The sequence below is a fragment of the Myotis lucifugus genome, unplaced genomic scaffold (genome assembly GCF_000147115.1).
Source record: "Myotis lucifugus unplaced genomic scaffold, Myoluc2.0 scaffold_73, whole genome shotgun sequence".
In the NCBI taxonomy this organism is placed as follows: Eukaryota; Metazoa; Chordata; class Mammalia; order Chiroptera; family Vespertilionidae; genus Myotis; species Myotis lucifugus.
The window spans coordinates 4480209-4499379 of record NW_005871121.1 but is presented as its reverse complement, the minus strand read 5'-3'; the positions used below and the strand labels follow the sequence as shown (position 1 = coordinate 4499379).

Sequence of the window (19171 nt, the reverse complement as noted above, 5' to 3'; positions counted from 1 at the left end):
TCACCACATTATTGTCTGTGCCCGTGGGTTATGCACATATGCAAACAAGTTCTTTGGTTGATCTCTTCCCACCCACCCACCCCTGCCTTCCCTCTGAGATTTGACAGTCTGCTCTATGCTTCTATGTCTTTGGATCTATTTTGTTCATCAGTTTATTTTGTTCATTATAAAAGTTAACTTGGAAGATAGTGCTGTGGTGGAAAATGGAACATAACTTTCTCTTAAAGAGTAGCTTCAGGGTGACAAGATATTTTCATCAACTTGAAATTTTCATCATATTTTGTAGAAGTACCTTATTTATGCCTTAAATTGCATTTCTGATAATGTTATCCCTGATGGTGCAAACTTCCTGATGTAAACCAACCTGTGATGAGTGTTTATGGTTCTAATGAAGACTAGAGAAAGCTTTAAGCCAGCAGTTCTCAACCTGTGGGTCGCGACCCCTTTGGCAGTCGAAAGACCCTTTCACAGGGGTCGCCTAAGACCATCCTGCATATCAGATATTTACATTACAATTCATAACAGTAGCAACATTACAGTTATGAAGTAGCAACGAAAATAATTTTATGGTTGGGTCACAACATGAGGAACTGTATTTAAAGGGCCAGAAGGTTGAGAACCATGGCTAAGCAATCACTGTCTTTCCAAATAAAAGTCAAGGGCCTCAAGTAGTTGACAGCAGAGGGTCAATTCTATACCTATCCCCTCCTCCTTTTTGCCACCACCCTGGGTGACAGTCATCCAATCCGGGTTAAGGAGAGGGGTTGTCTAGTTTCCTCCCTAGAGTCCACCTTCATGACAGAGGCCTGAGGTTCCACAGCATCAGTCTCCACCCGGCAAAGCCCTCTGAGAAATGCATCCATCTGAAGGACACGGATCAAAAGTCATGATCATCTGGGTGAAAGTTATCTTGGCTCTAATGCTAAGTCCCTCATTCGTGTAAAGGAGATGGCAGAGGCAGAAGGCCATGTTTAATTTGATTATGAGGGAAATACAAAACAAAACTTGACTGTGATCCTTTAGCCACACCATTTCAGTTAAGGTTCTAACAGTAAATAAATATTGTACAGTGAAAACAACATATGAGGCAGGCCAGGCTGACCATGCTCAGAAAGCCGTGATTACTGAAAGAGGCTGAAAGCAGTGGCAGGTAAGAATGACCCCTGAAACGGAGCAGAGTATTGAGCGTTTGAACTTGGTGATGAGATGGGAGTGATCATGGGACTTCCATTTCCTCATCTGCAAATTGGCAGCAATAATACTTGCCCTAACCATCCCCAGAGTTGTTGCTGTGAAAATTCAATGACTATAAAAATCTCTTGTTGCACAAAAGTAAAAAACAAAACAAAACAACACACAAAAAACCCAAACAAAAGCCTCAAAACTAAACATCATCAATAATTACAAAAATGAGTTGAAATTTATACAGATCTTATCATGTAAATCTTGATATTTTAAAAATAGTAATGCCCAAAATGAATTGAATAGTTTCTATGTATCAAGTGCTGTTCTAAAGGCTTTTTATATGATTACTAGAGGCCCGGTGCACAAAATTTGTGCAAGGGGCTCAGCCCTCGCAGCCCCAGCTTCGTCTGGAAGGTCATTCAGAAGGTCGTTCGGTTGTCCGGTTTAATTAGCATATTACGCTTTTATTATTATAGATACCTTAATCCTCTATACAACACTTTCAGGTAGATGGTATAATTTTCCTTATTTTATGTTGTCAAATTCAGAGAGATAAATTAACTTGCCCAAAGTCATATAGTTGATAATAGGTAACAGAGCAATAATTTGAATCCAGGTCAACTGGAATGCAGAGACCAAGCTCTTATACATCACTATATAGGGGGAGAGCAAAAGTAGGTTTACAGTTGTTCATATGGAAAATAATATAATAATGAAATAATAGTACAAGAATAAACTCTGTTTTGCACACTCACAACTGTAAAAATACCTTTGCCCTCCCTGTATGTATGTATATATACGTATATCTATCTATCTATCTATCTATCTATCTATCTATCTATCTATCTATCTATCATCTATCTATCTATCTATCTATCTATCTATCATCTATCATCTATCTATCTATCATCTATCTATCTATCTTTTTGCACATCAGACCACTGGTAATGTTCTCTGATTTTTTCATGTCAGGGCATCTATTATGGTATGATTTCTTTGTGTCTTTTCCAATTTCTTTGAGGTTTGAGGCTTTTGATGACTTTACCTTCAAAATATAGTTTAACGTATAATTTACAACAAAAAAGGAGGATGCCTACATAAATGAACAAAAACAGTGAATCTGATTTTGACATGTATTATGTGCTTCCCCCGCTCCTATTTTTCCTATATTTTGTAGATGATGCTGAAAACTCTAGAGACAGTCCAGTGTCTAAGGTACAACCCGTCCCCAACATACACACGCCTCAACATGTGCTGAGGAGCGCCGAAACCGGTTTGGCTCAATGGATAGAGCGTCGGCCTGCAGACTGAAAGGTCCCAGGTTCGATTCCGGTCAAGGGCATGTACCTGGGTTGCGGGCACATCCCCAATAGGAGATGTGCAGGAGGCAGCTGATCGATGTTTCTCTCTCATCGATGTTTCTAACTCTCTATCTCTCTCCCTTCCTCTCTGTAAAAAATCAATAAAATATATTTAAAAAAAAAACATGTGCTGAGGGGCCATGTTCTAGAAATATTTATGCTGCTTTGAGGAGCCAGTAGAATGGACTAGAACCTCAGGGTGACAACTAAACAACTGGCAAACTAACCAAACAATTTTTACAAGTCTTTTATTGATCAAAATCTCTCCCTAATTGGATTCATACCTGAATACAAATACTGAAATAACCAAATGAGATGATAAACTGAAAATACTTTAAAACATATGCCAAGGTAAAGGCCTACTCTTATTACTATATATTCATACATTAGTAAGTGGTGAGCAAACATTTGGTAGGTATTTTTGTCCATGCAATTTTGTTTGACAGCTATTGCTGCAAATGGAATCGCGCCTCTGTACCTTAGGCATCTGAAAGCCAGTTGCTGGTCACCTTCTTCCAAAATGAGGGACATTTGTTGGGCCAGAGGCTAATCTAATCCTAAGCCCAAACCCACCATTAAAAACATGTTGGTTTATTTCACTGGCTATCCACTTATAAATACTATCCAATTACAATTAATTCTCTGCAAATGATTTTGGAATCAGACCAATTCATGCCCTAATATTGTTCAGAGAAAAAGATAGATTTTCTGGTTAAAAAAGAAAAAAAAGAAAAAAGAAAACAAACAAAAACTCCCAAATGAACAAGAAGTTAAACCAAAATATTAAAATCCTCTCAGGTGGCCCATACTTAGGTGGCTGGCAGTAATTATGCATGCAATTATTAATAAGACATTATCACAGAAATACTACAAAAAAGATTAGTCTAGTCAAAGAAATAGTCTTTAATTCCAAAGAGAAGAACTAAGTTGGCTTTAAAATGAACTACTATTAAAGTGGGGTCTATCTTATCTTCACTGAGTTATTTATTCCATGTTAGAAAAATAGCAGAAACAATTTTACGTACCTCTCTTCCCTGAGGGATTCCAAGAATTTGGGAGCATTGTGGAATGGAAAAGTGCCATAGTGTTACAAAGCATTTTGAAAAGAGATCATTATAATAGTTCTATATTTCAGCATATAGCAGAGTGATATTTATGAGTTATGATTATCTCTGTTCAATAAAGCCAACTCAATTTTTGAGGATTAGAAAATAAATAATATTCACATTTTAATTGTGTTTGGATACATATTTCAGTAAGCATTCAGTGACTGTGTGGAGTATATAACACTTACTAATTACATTTTTTAAAAAAGATTATTTTCATTAGTGAGGAAAATTAAATGTGGTTTTTGTGAAATGTATGAGCATATTAGATATACCTGTGTAGGTGAAATATACTGCAATTGGATATCCAATCAAAAATTATTTTTAATTCAAAAAGGCCTAATACTCTGATGATAATGCCGTTTAACAAAAGACAAAGACAACAGGCACATCTATTTTATCATATAATCACTTTCATTGTAACGTAGCGGTAGTACTCGCCTAGAAAAGATCCTCTTGGGAATTCATTTCAAATCATTGAAGCAGCTGTTTCTTCAGTTTAAAATAAAATATCCATAACAAGTTCACACATGACAGATGCAAGGTAAAAACTAGACTCCACTGTGTGAGCTAAAAGCAGATGTTTTGAATGATCATATTTATAACCAGATACAATAAATCTTAGTTACCTATGGTAAGGTTTCATGAATACTCTTTTCCAAGAATTTGCTTCCAATATACTTCATGTAGTTTCTTATATTTTGAAGAACTAGCCTTTATTAAATATAAATATTCTATAAATTCTTATGTATCTGGTTATCTTTTATTCTTGCTCACTTCATGTGCTTCTTCAAGAATAAAAGCATTATTAGGGTGCTGGCATTTAATACATTTATTTAATTTCACAGACTTCCCCCATCCAATTCAAGTCAGAAAACTCCTTTAAAAAAATAAAATAAACTCATGACTACTAGAAAAAGTGATACCTTTTAAGTCAGAATAAGCAGTTTGCCCGACGAATGACCACTCGATATCTTTAGTGAATGCTAATATATAATTAGAACATCTAAAACCTATGAACAATGCAGGCTTAGTGAAAATTTAAAGAAACGTTTGATGGTAAAAGCCAAAGACTGGAGTTATAAATGCCTTCCTTTCGATGTTATCTTATAGTTTATCACTAGCTTTCCTTTTGCTCACTGACTGACATTTCTAAACTAAAGCAATCATGGCTGCAGCAACCAAAAGTGACCTGGCATCACTGGGTGGGGTTCGTGTTCCAGGTTTGCTTCTTACTAGTTGTTCATCATTAGTATATCCCACGAGCTCTCCCGTGGCCCCCCCGCCCCCACAACAAGGCTATTGTCAGGAATAGATATTAAATCATATATGTATATACATATATGTATGTATATATGTATGATACATATATGGCATTCCTTTGTGACATGTAGGAGTTGTATTTCTAGGCAATGCACATCTGTTCTCAGTTTTCTACAGGTAAATGGCCAAGTGTGTATCAAAGTCTATGGGTAGGCCACTTCTTCAGTATTATTCTTACTATGGCAAAGCATCACGGGTAGCATTGAACAGCAGTTAAAACAGGTCGTCACCTCTGCATGATGCTCTTCATTTTGCTGTAAGACTTCTATGCAGAGCTCTGCTAGGTGAAGAACTTCCTCCAGCTTCCTGGCAGGAGCGGCCTGGCTCATGGTCTCTAGATGAAAAACAAATCATAATGAGGTTACCTTAAACATAAAAAGCCAAACATTTTCCAAAAGAATGTGAATGCATATTTTTGGAGACAGAAGAGATGCAATACATACAAACACATTCTTTACAAAAAGAACCAGTCCACCCGACTGCAGAAAACATTTCATCCACAAAGCAATGCCAGGGAGCTGCGAGTGCTCTGCCATTCAATATACAAGAACTAACAGGTGCATCCGCACATCAGATGCTCAACTTCTGCAATAAACAAGTTATAATTCTCCTCAAGGTCAGGAACACAAAGAGAGCAGATACCACAGTCTTTTCCTTCTCTCTGCATTGTATTATCAATACAATACCATTCTCACCAGATGAGTCATTCCCGGCATCGGCATTAGCAAAACCCATGCTTTTTTGTTGCTATTTAAATTCCCAGCCTGACATGTCTATAGTTCATGCTGATCTTAAATTCAACAAGTACAAAGTCACCTAAAACAACTCTGACAGCCTACAATTAACTGATTTCCTCCCCTCTGTCCCTGCCCACCATCACCCCACCCCTCACCCTCCTCCAGCTGGGGAGGAGGGGAAGGAGGTTTGTAAACATGAAGGTTCCTTCAGCATTCAGGCGAACTGGTAGAAAAAGGCCAGACCACAATGACATTAAGTGCAGCTACTTGAAATTCAGTAACACCAAAGGCAAAGTCGCTGATTTAAGAGATACAGCCAACTGGCAGAAATCAGAAGTGCCCTGTGTAAAGAAACTATTTCAAAATTGAATGTGAATAGTTTCCAATAAGGTCATTAAAGATGACCTTAGATTCATGGACCCTCCGTACCCCAGTATGGTGATTTAAGGAAGGGAAATAAAATTTGCAGGAAAAGAACTTTCTCTGTGGAACCAAAGAACTCTTTTTTTTTCCTGAACAGAGATTTTCATTCAACTTCTCCCTAAAACTTCAGACTTAAATTTGGAGGAGACTCCTCCATTTGCTCTTAATTTGTTCCCAAGGGACATAAAATGAAGCCATGAAACATTGTGTGCGGTGGTGCTTGTTTGTTAAATATTTCTTTTAAGCCTACGCTAGGTCGCTGTGTGATGCACGTGGGGGTTACCATTCCCCAACCCTGGAACACATCCTACTAAACTCCCCTGCGGGAAGAAGAGCCATCAACAGGGGTCAAGAGCACTAGGATTCTTCAGGAAAACGAGATGGCAGAACACCACATCCTTGAGCCAGCCTACAATGTCCTTAGCTTTGGGAAGAAGGAGGAAGTATAAGACACGTCGCTGACATGAAACAACTCAGACTCCAAAAGTCATTACAGAAAGGACCCTTAGCGATCATCGATCCAGTCTTCCATCGGTTTCATGAATACTTCAACATCCTCACACAGGGGCAAAGTCAAGGAGGCTCATGACTTTGCACCACAGTCTCCTCCACTGGAGGCAACTCCATCTATCACAGCCTGGGGAGGAAGACAAGACCTTTAAGAAAAGTTTGAAAACGATGTAAACCAAACACAGCAGCGATGCGGGAATGTGAGAGTGCTGAGAGCAGGTGGATTTAGGGAAGGAATCTGGGAAGGTAAGCAGGGCCTGAAGCAGGTTCTAAAAGAAGTAACAGATGACCAGGGGAAGAGGAGGAGTTTCTAGAAATGTTTGTATGACAGAGATGGGATGCATTTCAGAAGAAGGTGATGAGGATGATGATTACAAACATTACTATTTACTGAGAGCCAATTAATGTGTCAGGCACGGCACCAGGAACTTTCCATGTGTTATCACACTAATTGTTTTAATAGCTTCAAGTTGTTTGCTTTTGTATCCATAAAACGCAGAGATCAGGAGACAAGCTTGGAGAGATGAAATGCAACAGCCTATGGGTGGGGAATACCTTACATGTGCAAGGTGCTGGGTGGAATGGTGATGGGTGATGGAGCCGGAGGCCGGAATGCCACAGGCAATAAGTAGACTGAACAACTATATCCTCCAGATAACGGGTCAATGTTTCTCAGCAGAGCATCAGAATAAACTGATTTTAGGAAAACGTGTTTGGTGGTTGTACAGAACACGAAAGGCTTGGTGAGGTTGTGTGACGTGGATCCTGAGGGGCAGGTCTACTCGTCTGTAGATCTGTGGGAAGGCGGTAGTGGGACAGAAAAGAAAAGTGCAGGGACGCCTTAAGAATTGGCAAGCCCTCGTGAGTAACTAGAAATTGCAGGCCAGAGAAGAGGATAACCCTGATGTTTGGAAGCTACAAGGCTCAGAGAATGATGATGCATAGTGGATGAGACTGGGAAATAGGTCTTTAATGCACCAGCACATATGCTATGTTAGGACCAATTACTATACACAATTAATAATCACAAAATCGACAAGCACAGGCAGTTAAGATCTCTAACTGCCTGGAAAACTCCTTACTCATTATCCAAGACCCAACCTTAATGCTACCTTAAATGTGGGGCCTTCTCCAAGTTCTGGGGCTGAATGCTTTGCTCCGCATTCTGAGTTTTCTATGACAGGCTCAGAAACTGGTCTCATTATCTTGTGCTGCCAATATCTTAAAAAGGCTTTGGACCATGCAGGGTACTTAAGGAATGTTTACTGAGAATGCACTAGCATAATATTTGGGAAAAGTCATGTTAAACATAAAATCAATACCCAAATGATTCCATTTCACTTTGTGTTGGACTGCAAATAGCTCTTCTGTCACGAACATGCCCAGGGTAGGCTAGACAGCAGGTCCCGCAGTGAACTGCAGCTTGGTGTGAGAACACTGCTCAAGGAGCTGATGAATGCTGTGTGCTCAGATTACTCAAAACTTTTTTTTGAAAAGTGTTTTCAAAATAATTTTTAATTCTCAAGAGCATATCACTTATATTTCTGAGTTTCTCCATGGTTAGATTGAGGATTCTTAACTCAGGGGGTTAGGACTAGGTTTTAGGGCATCCTTGAATACCTTAAAGGTATATGCTAAGTTTTGTGTACAGAAGCATTTTGTGGGAAGAGATAGGTTATAACTGTCAGATTCTCAAAGTGGTCTGTAAACCAAACAAATGCTAAGAATTACTGAACCATATAATCTCTAAGATTCCTTCTAGCTAAGAGATTCCATGCTTCCCATAAATGTGGGTTTTATCTATGTTGGATTATATTACTTCAATATACTTATATGTGTTGATAACACGTATTTTTCATAGGGAGAGGCAACACAATTTAATTGGGCTTATCAAAGAAGATAAACTTATTTTTCCTATGAACTCGAGTACATTGTTTACTGAATCCTTACAACCATTCTATGAATTAGGGAATCATGACCCTTACATCCACATTAGGAAAAAGTGTGTTGGAGAGGTTAGAGAAACTATCCAAGGTTAAACAGATACTGGCCATAAAGTATTACAAAGGGTATTACATATGTGTCCTTTTTATCCCCGCCCTTGACAATCCTATTTTTCATTTTCAATTTTCTGAGTAGCAATAGCACACACACACACACACACACACACAAATGGAATATATATTTCAATAGAAACTTCTGAAATAGTTGAAAGCTTGAGGAGTTTATAAAGTCATCATATCCTTAGCCACAAGTATGCAATAATGGAACAGAATTACCGAAAACTCAAAACTTAGTTCTGTTTACATGTGATTATGTCAAAACCAGCTTTTACATTTGACACTATCTTAAGAACAAACTCTGAAAGTACCTGCATCCTATTAAAACTTAAAAACAGTCTTAAGCATTTTATCCTTCCTAGATTAAATTTACTGAGAGGATTTAAACTTTGTACTTGAACATAATGGCCACTCTGACACTTTAATAAACAGCATTTTTGTCAAGTACACCATGAATGCCATCTCCTGCTAGCTCCCAGGTGACCACAGCCCAGCAGTTTAATGCATTCTATAGTCAGAATGCTATTAGATAACAAGGTTATCAATAGTTCCATTAACATTCGGAACACTGAATATTTGTGAGTTCCTCTAAAATGTACACTTTCCCTCTTTTTGCAACATGTCTACAACATTACAGATGTCTCTATATTCTTCCAGCTTCACAAGTTGCTGGTTGTTGCAATACATTCCAAATAGCGACATTTCAAACAAACATGCCCCAAGCAGCAAGGTTTCTTTACTTTCCTCTGAAAACACTCCTTGGCTCCTCGAAGCCATTCCTTTCCCTCTACTTATAGGTCTACATTGAGGACAAGATCTCTCTGAAGAAAAGGTATGGAGGTGGGAAGATGCACAGAAGACACATGATGGCTTTGCTTTAATTCTGCCTCAGGGAGGGTGCATACTTCCAGCACTTTCTCCCTGGCTGCCTCCCTTAGCCCATGTCCTGTCAAGTCCCTACTGGTGGATACACAATGATGCCCTAGGGGGAAGTTATAAGGGGACATGGGGGAGACCCAAGATCACTTCAATTCCTTTTTCTCCATAGAGGATATGTAGGAATTTGTAAAGTGTTTGACCTTAACTTTGAACAGTCTGGTAGTGCCTCTGCTTGCAGCTAAACAAGAAACAGCATTCAGGATGGTATTGGGTTGCGGGACACGGGAATAATCCCATCACAACGCTGCCTTGTCTTCTTTTTCTTGCATCTTGGTCCTGATGACCAGCTAGGGTGCTTCAAAAAATAAGTCCTGTTTATCCACCCAGGTTTCTTGCTTGGCTCTTCCACATCCCCAGATTGTGTGGCCCTGAATTTGATTCAACAAACACGTTGTGTATCTAGTAACAACTGAGGGGATAAGACAATGAACAAGGAAATATTTCTGCCTTCACAGAATTTATGTATATCTCTCCCTAGCCAAATTAGACAATCACATATCATCCACTTTTGGCCAATATGAGGAAGTTCTGCAATACATCTCTGATAGAAAGTGAATTAAGTGCACTCAATATGCAAGAACGAGGTTATGAGAATCAAAGATACATAGCTAGGAAGGCTTTAAATTGCTCATTCATAACAGGTGGAGTTCTTAAGAATGAAATGATTCTTTTAGTGGGTGTCTGAGTTCAGAAACCCTAGATCAGAGAAAGTAGCAGCAGTCTGACACTGAAGTCTCCCACATTCTCCCTCCTCCCACCTAAAGAAAAAGAACTCACTCTTCCAGTGCTTCTGCCTCCTTCTAAAGAACATACATGAGATGAGGAGAAAGCCCTGGCACCAGGAGATGGCTTGTCAGGTTTAATTAAGAAGGGACTCTAGGGCTAAGGAAGGAGGGGGAGGAGGAGGTCAGTGGGAGAGGGCTTAAGGGAAGGGCTAGGGTGGAAGCAGTAAGGCGGTTAGGACCAGGGCTGCATTTCCCTGCCACACTCTCTGGAGACACAAGCCGCGAGGCTTTGCCTTGCAAGGTTTACAAGAACAAGGAAGTTGGACCAAGGATACAATTTCTGATTTCTACCACCTGGAAACCCACAGTGGCAGGGACTATCTGCATCCTCTCTGTGGACTGCTGGCTGGCAACACTGACCTCAAACCCAGCTCCGAAATGCTGAAATGGCTCTCTCTATTTCCTGTGCCCCCTCCCCGAGAAGTAGTTAGTGATCACTACTTCCATGTCCCTCACCCTACAGAAATACAGGGAAACAGCACACCACACACACACACACACACACACACACACTCTGCTATGGGCGCATACACGGTCGGTTCCAATTAGAGGTCAGGAAAGGTTCTGTCTGAGCCTCCATGCTCGATGCCTTCTTCCACTCACAAACCCCTTTAGGATGGCCTGGCTGGCTCAGGGAGAGTCTACTGGCTTCCTGGCCTGCCCTAATTTGAACCTTAGTTCTCATCTGGTGTCAATGTGATCCAGGTTGATGACTCAGTCGAAGGTCTACATTTTATTGAAATTTTCAGACCTCTCCTCTGCTCTAGGCACAGCACCAGAGTCTAGCACAAGCAGCCTCCTGGGAGTCCCAATCCAGGCCTGATCTCAACAGTCATGGGCCCTCTCAGCCCAAGAGGGAAGGCGCATAGGAGACCAAAGACTTTCTTTCCTGTTCTACAAAGCAGCCCCGCCCCTCCAAACCTGTCACTTTCCTTAGAGCATGTGCTTAGATTAGGTGATTCTGGGGGAACTCTCTTGCCTTAGTCCCCTAGGAGGAATAGTATATAACTTGCTGGTTACTTAAACTGCCCCAGAATCAAGGGGAGAGGTAGTTTCTCAAACTAAATCCCACTTCCCCAAGTCTTTAGAGTCAATAGGACTTACACTTACCCAGTATCTGACTCCCCAGGACCTGGCTCTGTCAGCTAATCAAGAGCAGAATCTCATAAGCTCTCTCCTAGCTGGCTGACTGCATCCTAAATGCTATTATGGTTCTGAGTGCCACAATATGCAGGGGTTTGGCCAAAACAGGTTTTCAGTTGTAATACAAACAAATAATATAATAATACGTAATAATGCATTGATTGATAAACTTTGTTTCATGAACTCACAACTGCAAACCGACTTTTGCCCACCCCTGTATATTGCCGTAATCAATGAATGGAGTGCCTTGGGTATAGGCCTGTGGTTGGTTCAACTTCAGCGGGAACCAGAATGACCTGGAGGGCTTGCGAAACACAGGTTGGTTGGCCTCACTCCCAGAGTTGCAGATTCAGTAGGTCCTCTGTGGGGGCCCAAGAATTCACATTTCTAACAAGTTCCCAGGACATGCTGAGGATGCTGGTCTGGGGAACGCACCGTGAGAACTATCAGTGTTTATGGAAAGCAAAGCTTAAGGCGAAGATGACCTGTTTAGATCATTTACTCTGTTACCTGAAATCAAGCCACATCTTTATATAAACTTCATTCTGGAGAAAAGGTGACTTTCTGTAGAATCTGAACATATTTTACTCTCTGTAACGTTATTCTAGACAGCACAGCTTACATATTTGGACAATCCTCTCTGTTATGTCTTCCCTGTAGCTGCTTAAATCCGTGAGAAAACTAATGCCACGGATGTTTGAAAGCAACGGGGCTGCGGCCTGCTAATGCCCAGCCTCCCTTTGGGGCCAACTTGTGTAATGACTCTGTCATTTAAAGCAACAGTTCCAGTTAATCATGCTAATAACATAGTGCTTTGGAATAATTGTCCTGTGGTCACTATTTGGAATAATTGTCCTGTGTCACTACTTTACCTGGATTATCTTTCACATCAGTAAATTAATTTTTAAGCAACACGGTCAGCTGTGGAACAAAAGAGAACTGGCCACTGGCGTATAGGTCAATGGCAGCCAGATTGGATCCAAACTGAGCAATCTCCTTAGCCAACAGCAAGTGGTGACCCATGAGTGACAGGCCATAAAACTCAGATACCTATGGAGGTAAACGTCGGTGATGCCTTTTGTGAGTCTTTAGGGGGCATATTCTCCTCTTAAGATCTTAAAATAAGGTCTGGCCCTAGCCGGTTTGGCTCAATAGATAGAGCGTCGGCCTGCGGACTGAAGGGTCCCAGGTTCGATTCTGGACAAGGGCACATGCTAGGGTTGGGGGCTTGATCCCCACTGGGCGGCATGCAGGAGGCAGCCAATCAATGATTCCCTCTCATCATTGATGTTTCTATCTCTCTCTCCCTCTCCCTTCCTCTCTGAAATCAATAAAAAAATATATATTTTTAAAAAAGATCTTAAAATAAGATCTGATAGTGATGGAATTACAGATAAAAGATTACTAGGTACATACATAAAATTTAATGTGTAGTTTAACATCTGTCACAGGCTTTTATAGTTATGTGATTTCTAAGAGTGGAGAAACAGACACCTTGGTTTGAGTTTTATTAAAGTTGTCCCTTCACTGGCTCTCCTTAAGTCTGTAAACCAGGAAGAGCTAAGATCTCACAGGAAAAAAAATTTCATAGTGTTACTGCTGTAAGAATCATGAAAGTTTGAAAGAGAGAAAAGTTTGCTATTATGTATATTTACTTTGCTTTGGTTAGCTCTGGCCAGAACTATGATGTAAGAGTCTAATGACAGCATAAAACATTTCCAGGTAATTTTGCTTGTATTACTGGAGCTTTTTAAAGATTGGTTTTTAGCCTGGATCTCTCTCACATATGGTTATATATTCAGCAGTTGAAACTTATAAACTCCTCCTTGATTTTACTGCATCATACCCTTTCCCTTCAATACAACCCAGATTCAGAAATTAAAAAAAATCAGAAAAATCTCAATTCTAATAACTGCCATGCCAACACTAAATTATCATGTAATGAAGGTCTACAATAGCACCTTAAATTTTATGCTTAGTCCTTCATGCATCAAATGCCTCACATCCTCCTCCTGCGCCTTGAACTCCTTTTATCATTCCTTTTTCTAATTTTTAAATTTTATTTTTCAATTAGAGTTTATGTTCAATATTGTTTTGTTTAGTTTTGGCATAATGGTTAGACAATCTTTACAAAGTGTTCCCCCTGATATTGCAAGTATCATCTGACACCATCTTATATAATAAAAGCCCAACGATCATAACAGCGTAATGACCAGAATGACCACTCGACCAGTTGCTATGAGGTGCATTGACCACCTCTTGGTCCCCTCCCCACCAGTGGCCTGCAGGCTCCGATTGCCGGATGGTGAACGGGGAAGCAGGGTGGGTTGCGGCGGGGCGGGACTGGGGACTGGCAAGCGGGTGAAAGATGGCCCTGATAGCAGGCTAGGACTAGGGACCCTACTGCGCACAAATTCATGCCCTGGACCTCTAATACATTATAATGTTACTGACTACATTCTCCATGCTGTACTTTACATCCCTGTAACTATTTGGTAACTACCAATTTGTACTTCTTAATCCCTTCACCTTTTTACCCAGTTCCCCAACCCCCTCTATTCTGTCCTTGACCAGTGTAGGTCAGGCCAGGCAGGTTCCAGTGAGGTGGTAGGTGAAGATGACCACTGTGGAGTGGGCAACGGAGAAGGTGAAAGACCCAGAGGCTGGTCAGCCCGGGGGCAAGCTGAAGGAGAAGGAAAGAGAAGTTTCCTGGACATGGCAACCACAATCTGAAAGGTATCATTTGCAAAGATTTGCAGCCTTGGGTGCTAAGAAATTTAGTCAAAAGCTCTTAATGTCTGTATGCATGTGTTTCCTTTGACACATAATCAATAGCTATGGCATGACTAGGGCAGCCTAGTCATATATCAGTAGTGATAATCTATTTGACACTAAGATTTGAAGAAAGGCTCCCAGATGGACCAGGTGTAAAGGTAGGGTTGGGCTTAGTGACATCTTAAATATTTCTACAGTTTAAACATCCTGGGTCTGCCAACCATGGTGAATGTGTGTGTATGCCTCAGAGATATGCTATAGGTTTCCCTGTTTAAATAAAAAAAATCTGGCATTACAAATGCTTCGATAGACCTTTTAATTTTAGGCTTAAAGCTATATAGTCACTTAGTTATGGCGCACAGTAATGAACCCTTCCTAATTTTGAAAACTGTCCAAGCTTTGAGTACCTACTAACTGTTGAGAAATAAAGAGGTAAAAATCTGTCAGTTTGCATTACTCTGGTTTTGTCCAATTGGACAACACTTCTTCATACATCTAAACTACTCAGATTATCATGGTGCTGCAGGGGCCATACTGCTATGTCACTTGGTTTACCTGTTGACACATGTTAGCAAATAAACGAGAGGGTCATCAATCAGTTGGTTTCAAACTCTGGAGTTGGAGAATGACAAATTCTACAAAATTGCTCACACAAGGAAGAAAGGTTACTTTATCGAGTCTGTGTTTATCTGTGAATCACATTCCATATAAAAGCAAAAAAAAAAATCACAAATACCTGACACACTGTCAAGTGAGCTGAGTAAACTCAAGACCTTTCAGGGAACAGGTGTTGAACACTCGTAATGAGATTTCCATGCATCTTCAGAGGAAGGAGGTAAGATTCTAGCAAGAGCTGTTCAGGGTGTTAGAGATCACGGCCGAGGGAATGATTCCCAGCGAGAAGCCCAGCGAAGGACACGTTACATAAAATGCTTTGTTTTCTCAGGAGGTGCTTATGTTCTCGCTGAGGATTTTTACAGAGGCAAATATTCACCAAAGAGAAGCTTTATGAGAATATAAATCATTTTTCCAGGCCCCGGGGATTAAGTACTCCTGATGTACTTTCCCGTGCGTACATGAATCTTTTGAACCTGGGCCTCAAAATATGATTCAGGGAGCTTTTGTAGCATTGCTTCAGAGTATGTGAAGTATTTGTTTTCAAGCACAAACGGTTGTCTAGTAAACTAAATGGAACCAGCTACGTTTTATAAGAAAGTTAAAACAATTTTGTCTCAACTGAAATAGACATGAAATGAACTTAGGATATCATCAAGGAAGTGAAAAAGTAAAATATTAATCGGGGATAGTTATGATAAAGAGAAATGCTAAATTTATATGGCAGATATTTCTTTCTTAAAAAATTGAGGTGTCTTACTTTCTCTGCAGACCATGTTGCTATTAGAGAGGAGTTCAGTTTATTTTTATCCATGCAGTAAGCCCATCTTCCTAACATCACCTCGCTAACAGCCCATCCTTTGCCCACTGTGTTTTGGTCCCACTTTACTATGGAGGAAGCACATATACACAGCAGGCCCTTGAGTAATGTTATTTCGCTCAATGTTGTTTGTTATGTCGATGAAATTAGCTCTTGTTTCTATCAATTAGCCTGTGGTAAAACTGGTTTCATTGTATGTCGCTTCATTTAACATTGAAGAACTTATTGAGAACAGTACATGAGGACTTAGTTTACATGAGTCTCCCTACTTTTCCATTCTGAGTATCTGCCTTATTGTGGGCCTTGGTGATTGTCTTCTAATTTGTCTTAGTATCTGGCAAGGCAAGTCTCCACACTCTGTTCTGTTCTTTCTCTTTTTAAAGTTATCTTAGTTATCAGTACCCTTTATTCTTCCACTTACATTTAGTAAACTTATAAAGTTCTTTAAAATACCCTTGGGATACTAGTGGAGTCTGGGAGGAGAGCTTATATATTATAGTACAGTATCAGTTCACCCCTCTTAAAGTCACGGGCTATCCCTACATCTACTTCAATTACTCTCTCGGGCCTTTGAGTTTCAAATTTTCCTTTATATCAGTTTAGGAAGTTTTACTTGCTTTTGGTACAGTTGATTCCTGGATACCTTATAGTTTGGGTGTTCCTATGAAAGGCACTTTATTTTTGTTTATATTTTCTAGCTAATTGATTGACAGTGTGAAACAGCAGCTCTCAATGTGGGCCATGGGCCACTGGGGATTTCCAAGACCTTTAGGGAATCTGAGAGATAAAAACTATTTTCATAATAATACTAAGATGGTTTGCCTTTTTACTCTGTTGATATTTGCAGTGATGATGCAAAAGTAATGGTGGGTAAAGCTGCTGTTGCCTTAGCGTGAATCAAGGCTAAACCATACTCATTATTGCATTCTTTACCACCATGCACTAAAAAAAAAAAAAAAAATCACACAGCAAAAGACAAAAACAGTTTTCATATGAATGCCCTGATGAAACAGTACAAATTATTAATTTTATTGAATCTCTCAGATGAGTATATTTTTAAATATCATCTGTGACAAAATGAGAAGTTTGCATAAGTCACTTCTGCACTGAGCTATCATGATTGTCTCCAGGAAAGGTATTTGTGTGATTGAGGGCTGAACTAGCTGGTTTTTGTTTTGTTTGTTTGTTTGTTCTTTTTCTTTCACAGAGAACCAATTTTAGTTGAAAGGAGTACTGATGAACAAAATTATGGTTTTTCAGACTTGGCTATTTGGCAGACGCATTATGAGAAACTAAGTAAACCTGTCACTTTAAGGATAATAGACCGTACTTGATTCCACTGATAAAATTAAGAGCTTTCAAGGAAAACAAGAATTTTAGAAATTTGTCATGAGATTGACAGCTTATCAATCCTTTAAAACATTACTGGTCGGACAGGTGATATTAATTAACAAGGGACTTTTTTGATATTATATAATAACCTTTGTCAATCAATATTTTCCTTGATCAATACATGATGTCAAAAAATCGTGCATGGTGAAAGATCTATTCAAAGTGCATGATAAACCACTTAAATTTAATTAAATAACATGAAAAATTCATGATATGCTTTCAGATTCCACATTGCAATTAACCTGTAAGAAACTATTACTTGTTAAGTTTTGATGCAATATCATAAAAGAAAACCCAATTATCTAAAAAGTCTATTAAAATATTCCTCCCTTTATAACTACCTATCATTAGGTAGCCAGAATTTTTTCATATACACCAAAAAATATTATATTGCAGTATCTAAATGCAGAAGCACATAGGAGAATGGAACTGTCTTTTATTAAGACAGCTGTTAAAGAGATGTGCAAAAAAGGGAATCTGATCATAATACGCAGTGGTGTGTACACTACCTAGATTAAGGCTAACGGTGTGGCAAGGAAGTGATGTTAATGACATCTAATTCAATGTTGATGAGAACATGTTGATAAGAACAGTTTAAAGTTAAGTTTCAATTGTATCATATTAGATGATAGGAATCAAGGTAATTTATTGCTATCAGAAAAAATTACCTTCTTAAATAATCTAAGTAGTTCATTGACCATCTGAAAAATACTCAGGTTTTTTTTTTATGTAGAGTAGAAAAATAACTTTTAATTTGGTCCCTATCCAGATGATCACAGACACTAAGTCAGTGTAGCTCAAGCAATGAGTTTTTACTATAAACATAATGCTTTACAAACGAGAAACTTTTGACAGATTTATAGGATTTTCTCAAACAGTCTAATGAAAAAGATAGTAAGTCATTCTTTCTTTTAGAGCCAATTTGTCCCCAAATCATTAGGTGACTCAGAAGCAGAAATGGTCACCAAGGTGTTCCTTTTAGGCCAAGGTCTATCCTCCAAGCCACACTTTTGCAAAAGGCAACACAAAATCTTGAAAATTACCCGTTGTATTCTTTTTAGGGTGAGGATCCTGTCTTTTACTGATGTACACATTATATTTTGCAGTGCTGTCAACCCTTATGGGAATACAAAATTTCAGATCTATTGTTCAGTTATTGGTAACCTGAATCCATGGTAAAATATAATACTAAATTTTTTAAAAAAATCAAATTGATAAGAAATCACAACTTTTAAGAGAAAACTGTTATGTTATCCTAGAAATATTAGTACATAATTACTCCCTAACAAAAAGTATTTCCATCAACTGTGCAGTGTTTTCATAGACTTCCTTTTATAAACACACATCCTTCAGCAGGACAGATTTTATTTATTTATTATTCATCGCTACTGACAATGAGTGCTAAATTAAAACGCCATCCAGATGGCAAACACATCCTAATGACGTAAGCAAGTTGCCGCAGTGCAATTCTCCTCTCAGAGACAGTCAGCAGCACGGCCCTCTGGGAAACCATCTCTGTCCCACTCAGCTGAGACTGAACTTGAGCTCGCTGGGGTTAGACCGGGAGCCTGGCAACCAGAGGCCCAGACAGAACCTCACTGCACGGAGACTGTCTGTTCAATCCATGCTACCTTTTGTTTAGGCACCTCCGAGTTCCTGGATGCACAGTGAACCCAGGTCCTAAATTCATGCAAACGCTCTCAGGTCAAGGCAGGCTCTCAGTTGTGGTTCTCACCTCTTTTGTAGTAAGTCAGTATAAGAAATAATGGCAGAAAACTTCCCCCACCTGGTGAAAAAAATGGACTTACAGGTCCAGGAAGCGCAGAGAACCCCAAACAAAAGGAATCCAAAGAGGACCACACCAAGACACATCATAATTAAAATGCCAAGAGCAAAAGACAAAGAGAGAATCTTAAAAGCAGCAAGAGAAAGAAACTCAGTTACCTACAAGGGAATACCCATATGACTGTCAGCTGATTTCTCAACAGAAACTTTGC

The 19171-nt window shown here is 39.4% G+C and overlaps 1 protein-coding gene across 1 annotated transcript in view; it reads right to left on the bottom strand.

Annotated features, from left to right (window-relative positions):
* The window catches only part of CADPS2 (calcium dependent secretion activator 2), a 378380-nt gene that overhangs the window by 72372 nt on the left and 286837 nt on the right, over positions 1-19171 (bottom strand). The window contains 1 exon segment of the mRNA XM_023755323.1: positions 5206-5309. Within this exon segment, the coding sequence (XP_023611091.1) occupies positions 5206-5309 (104 nt within the window).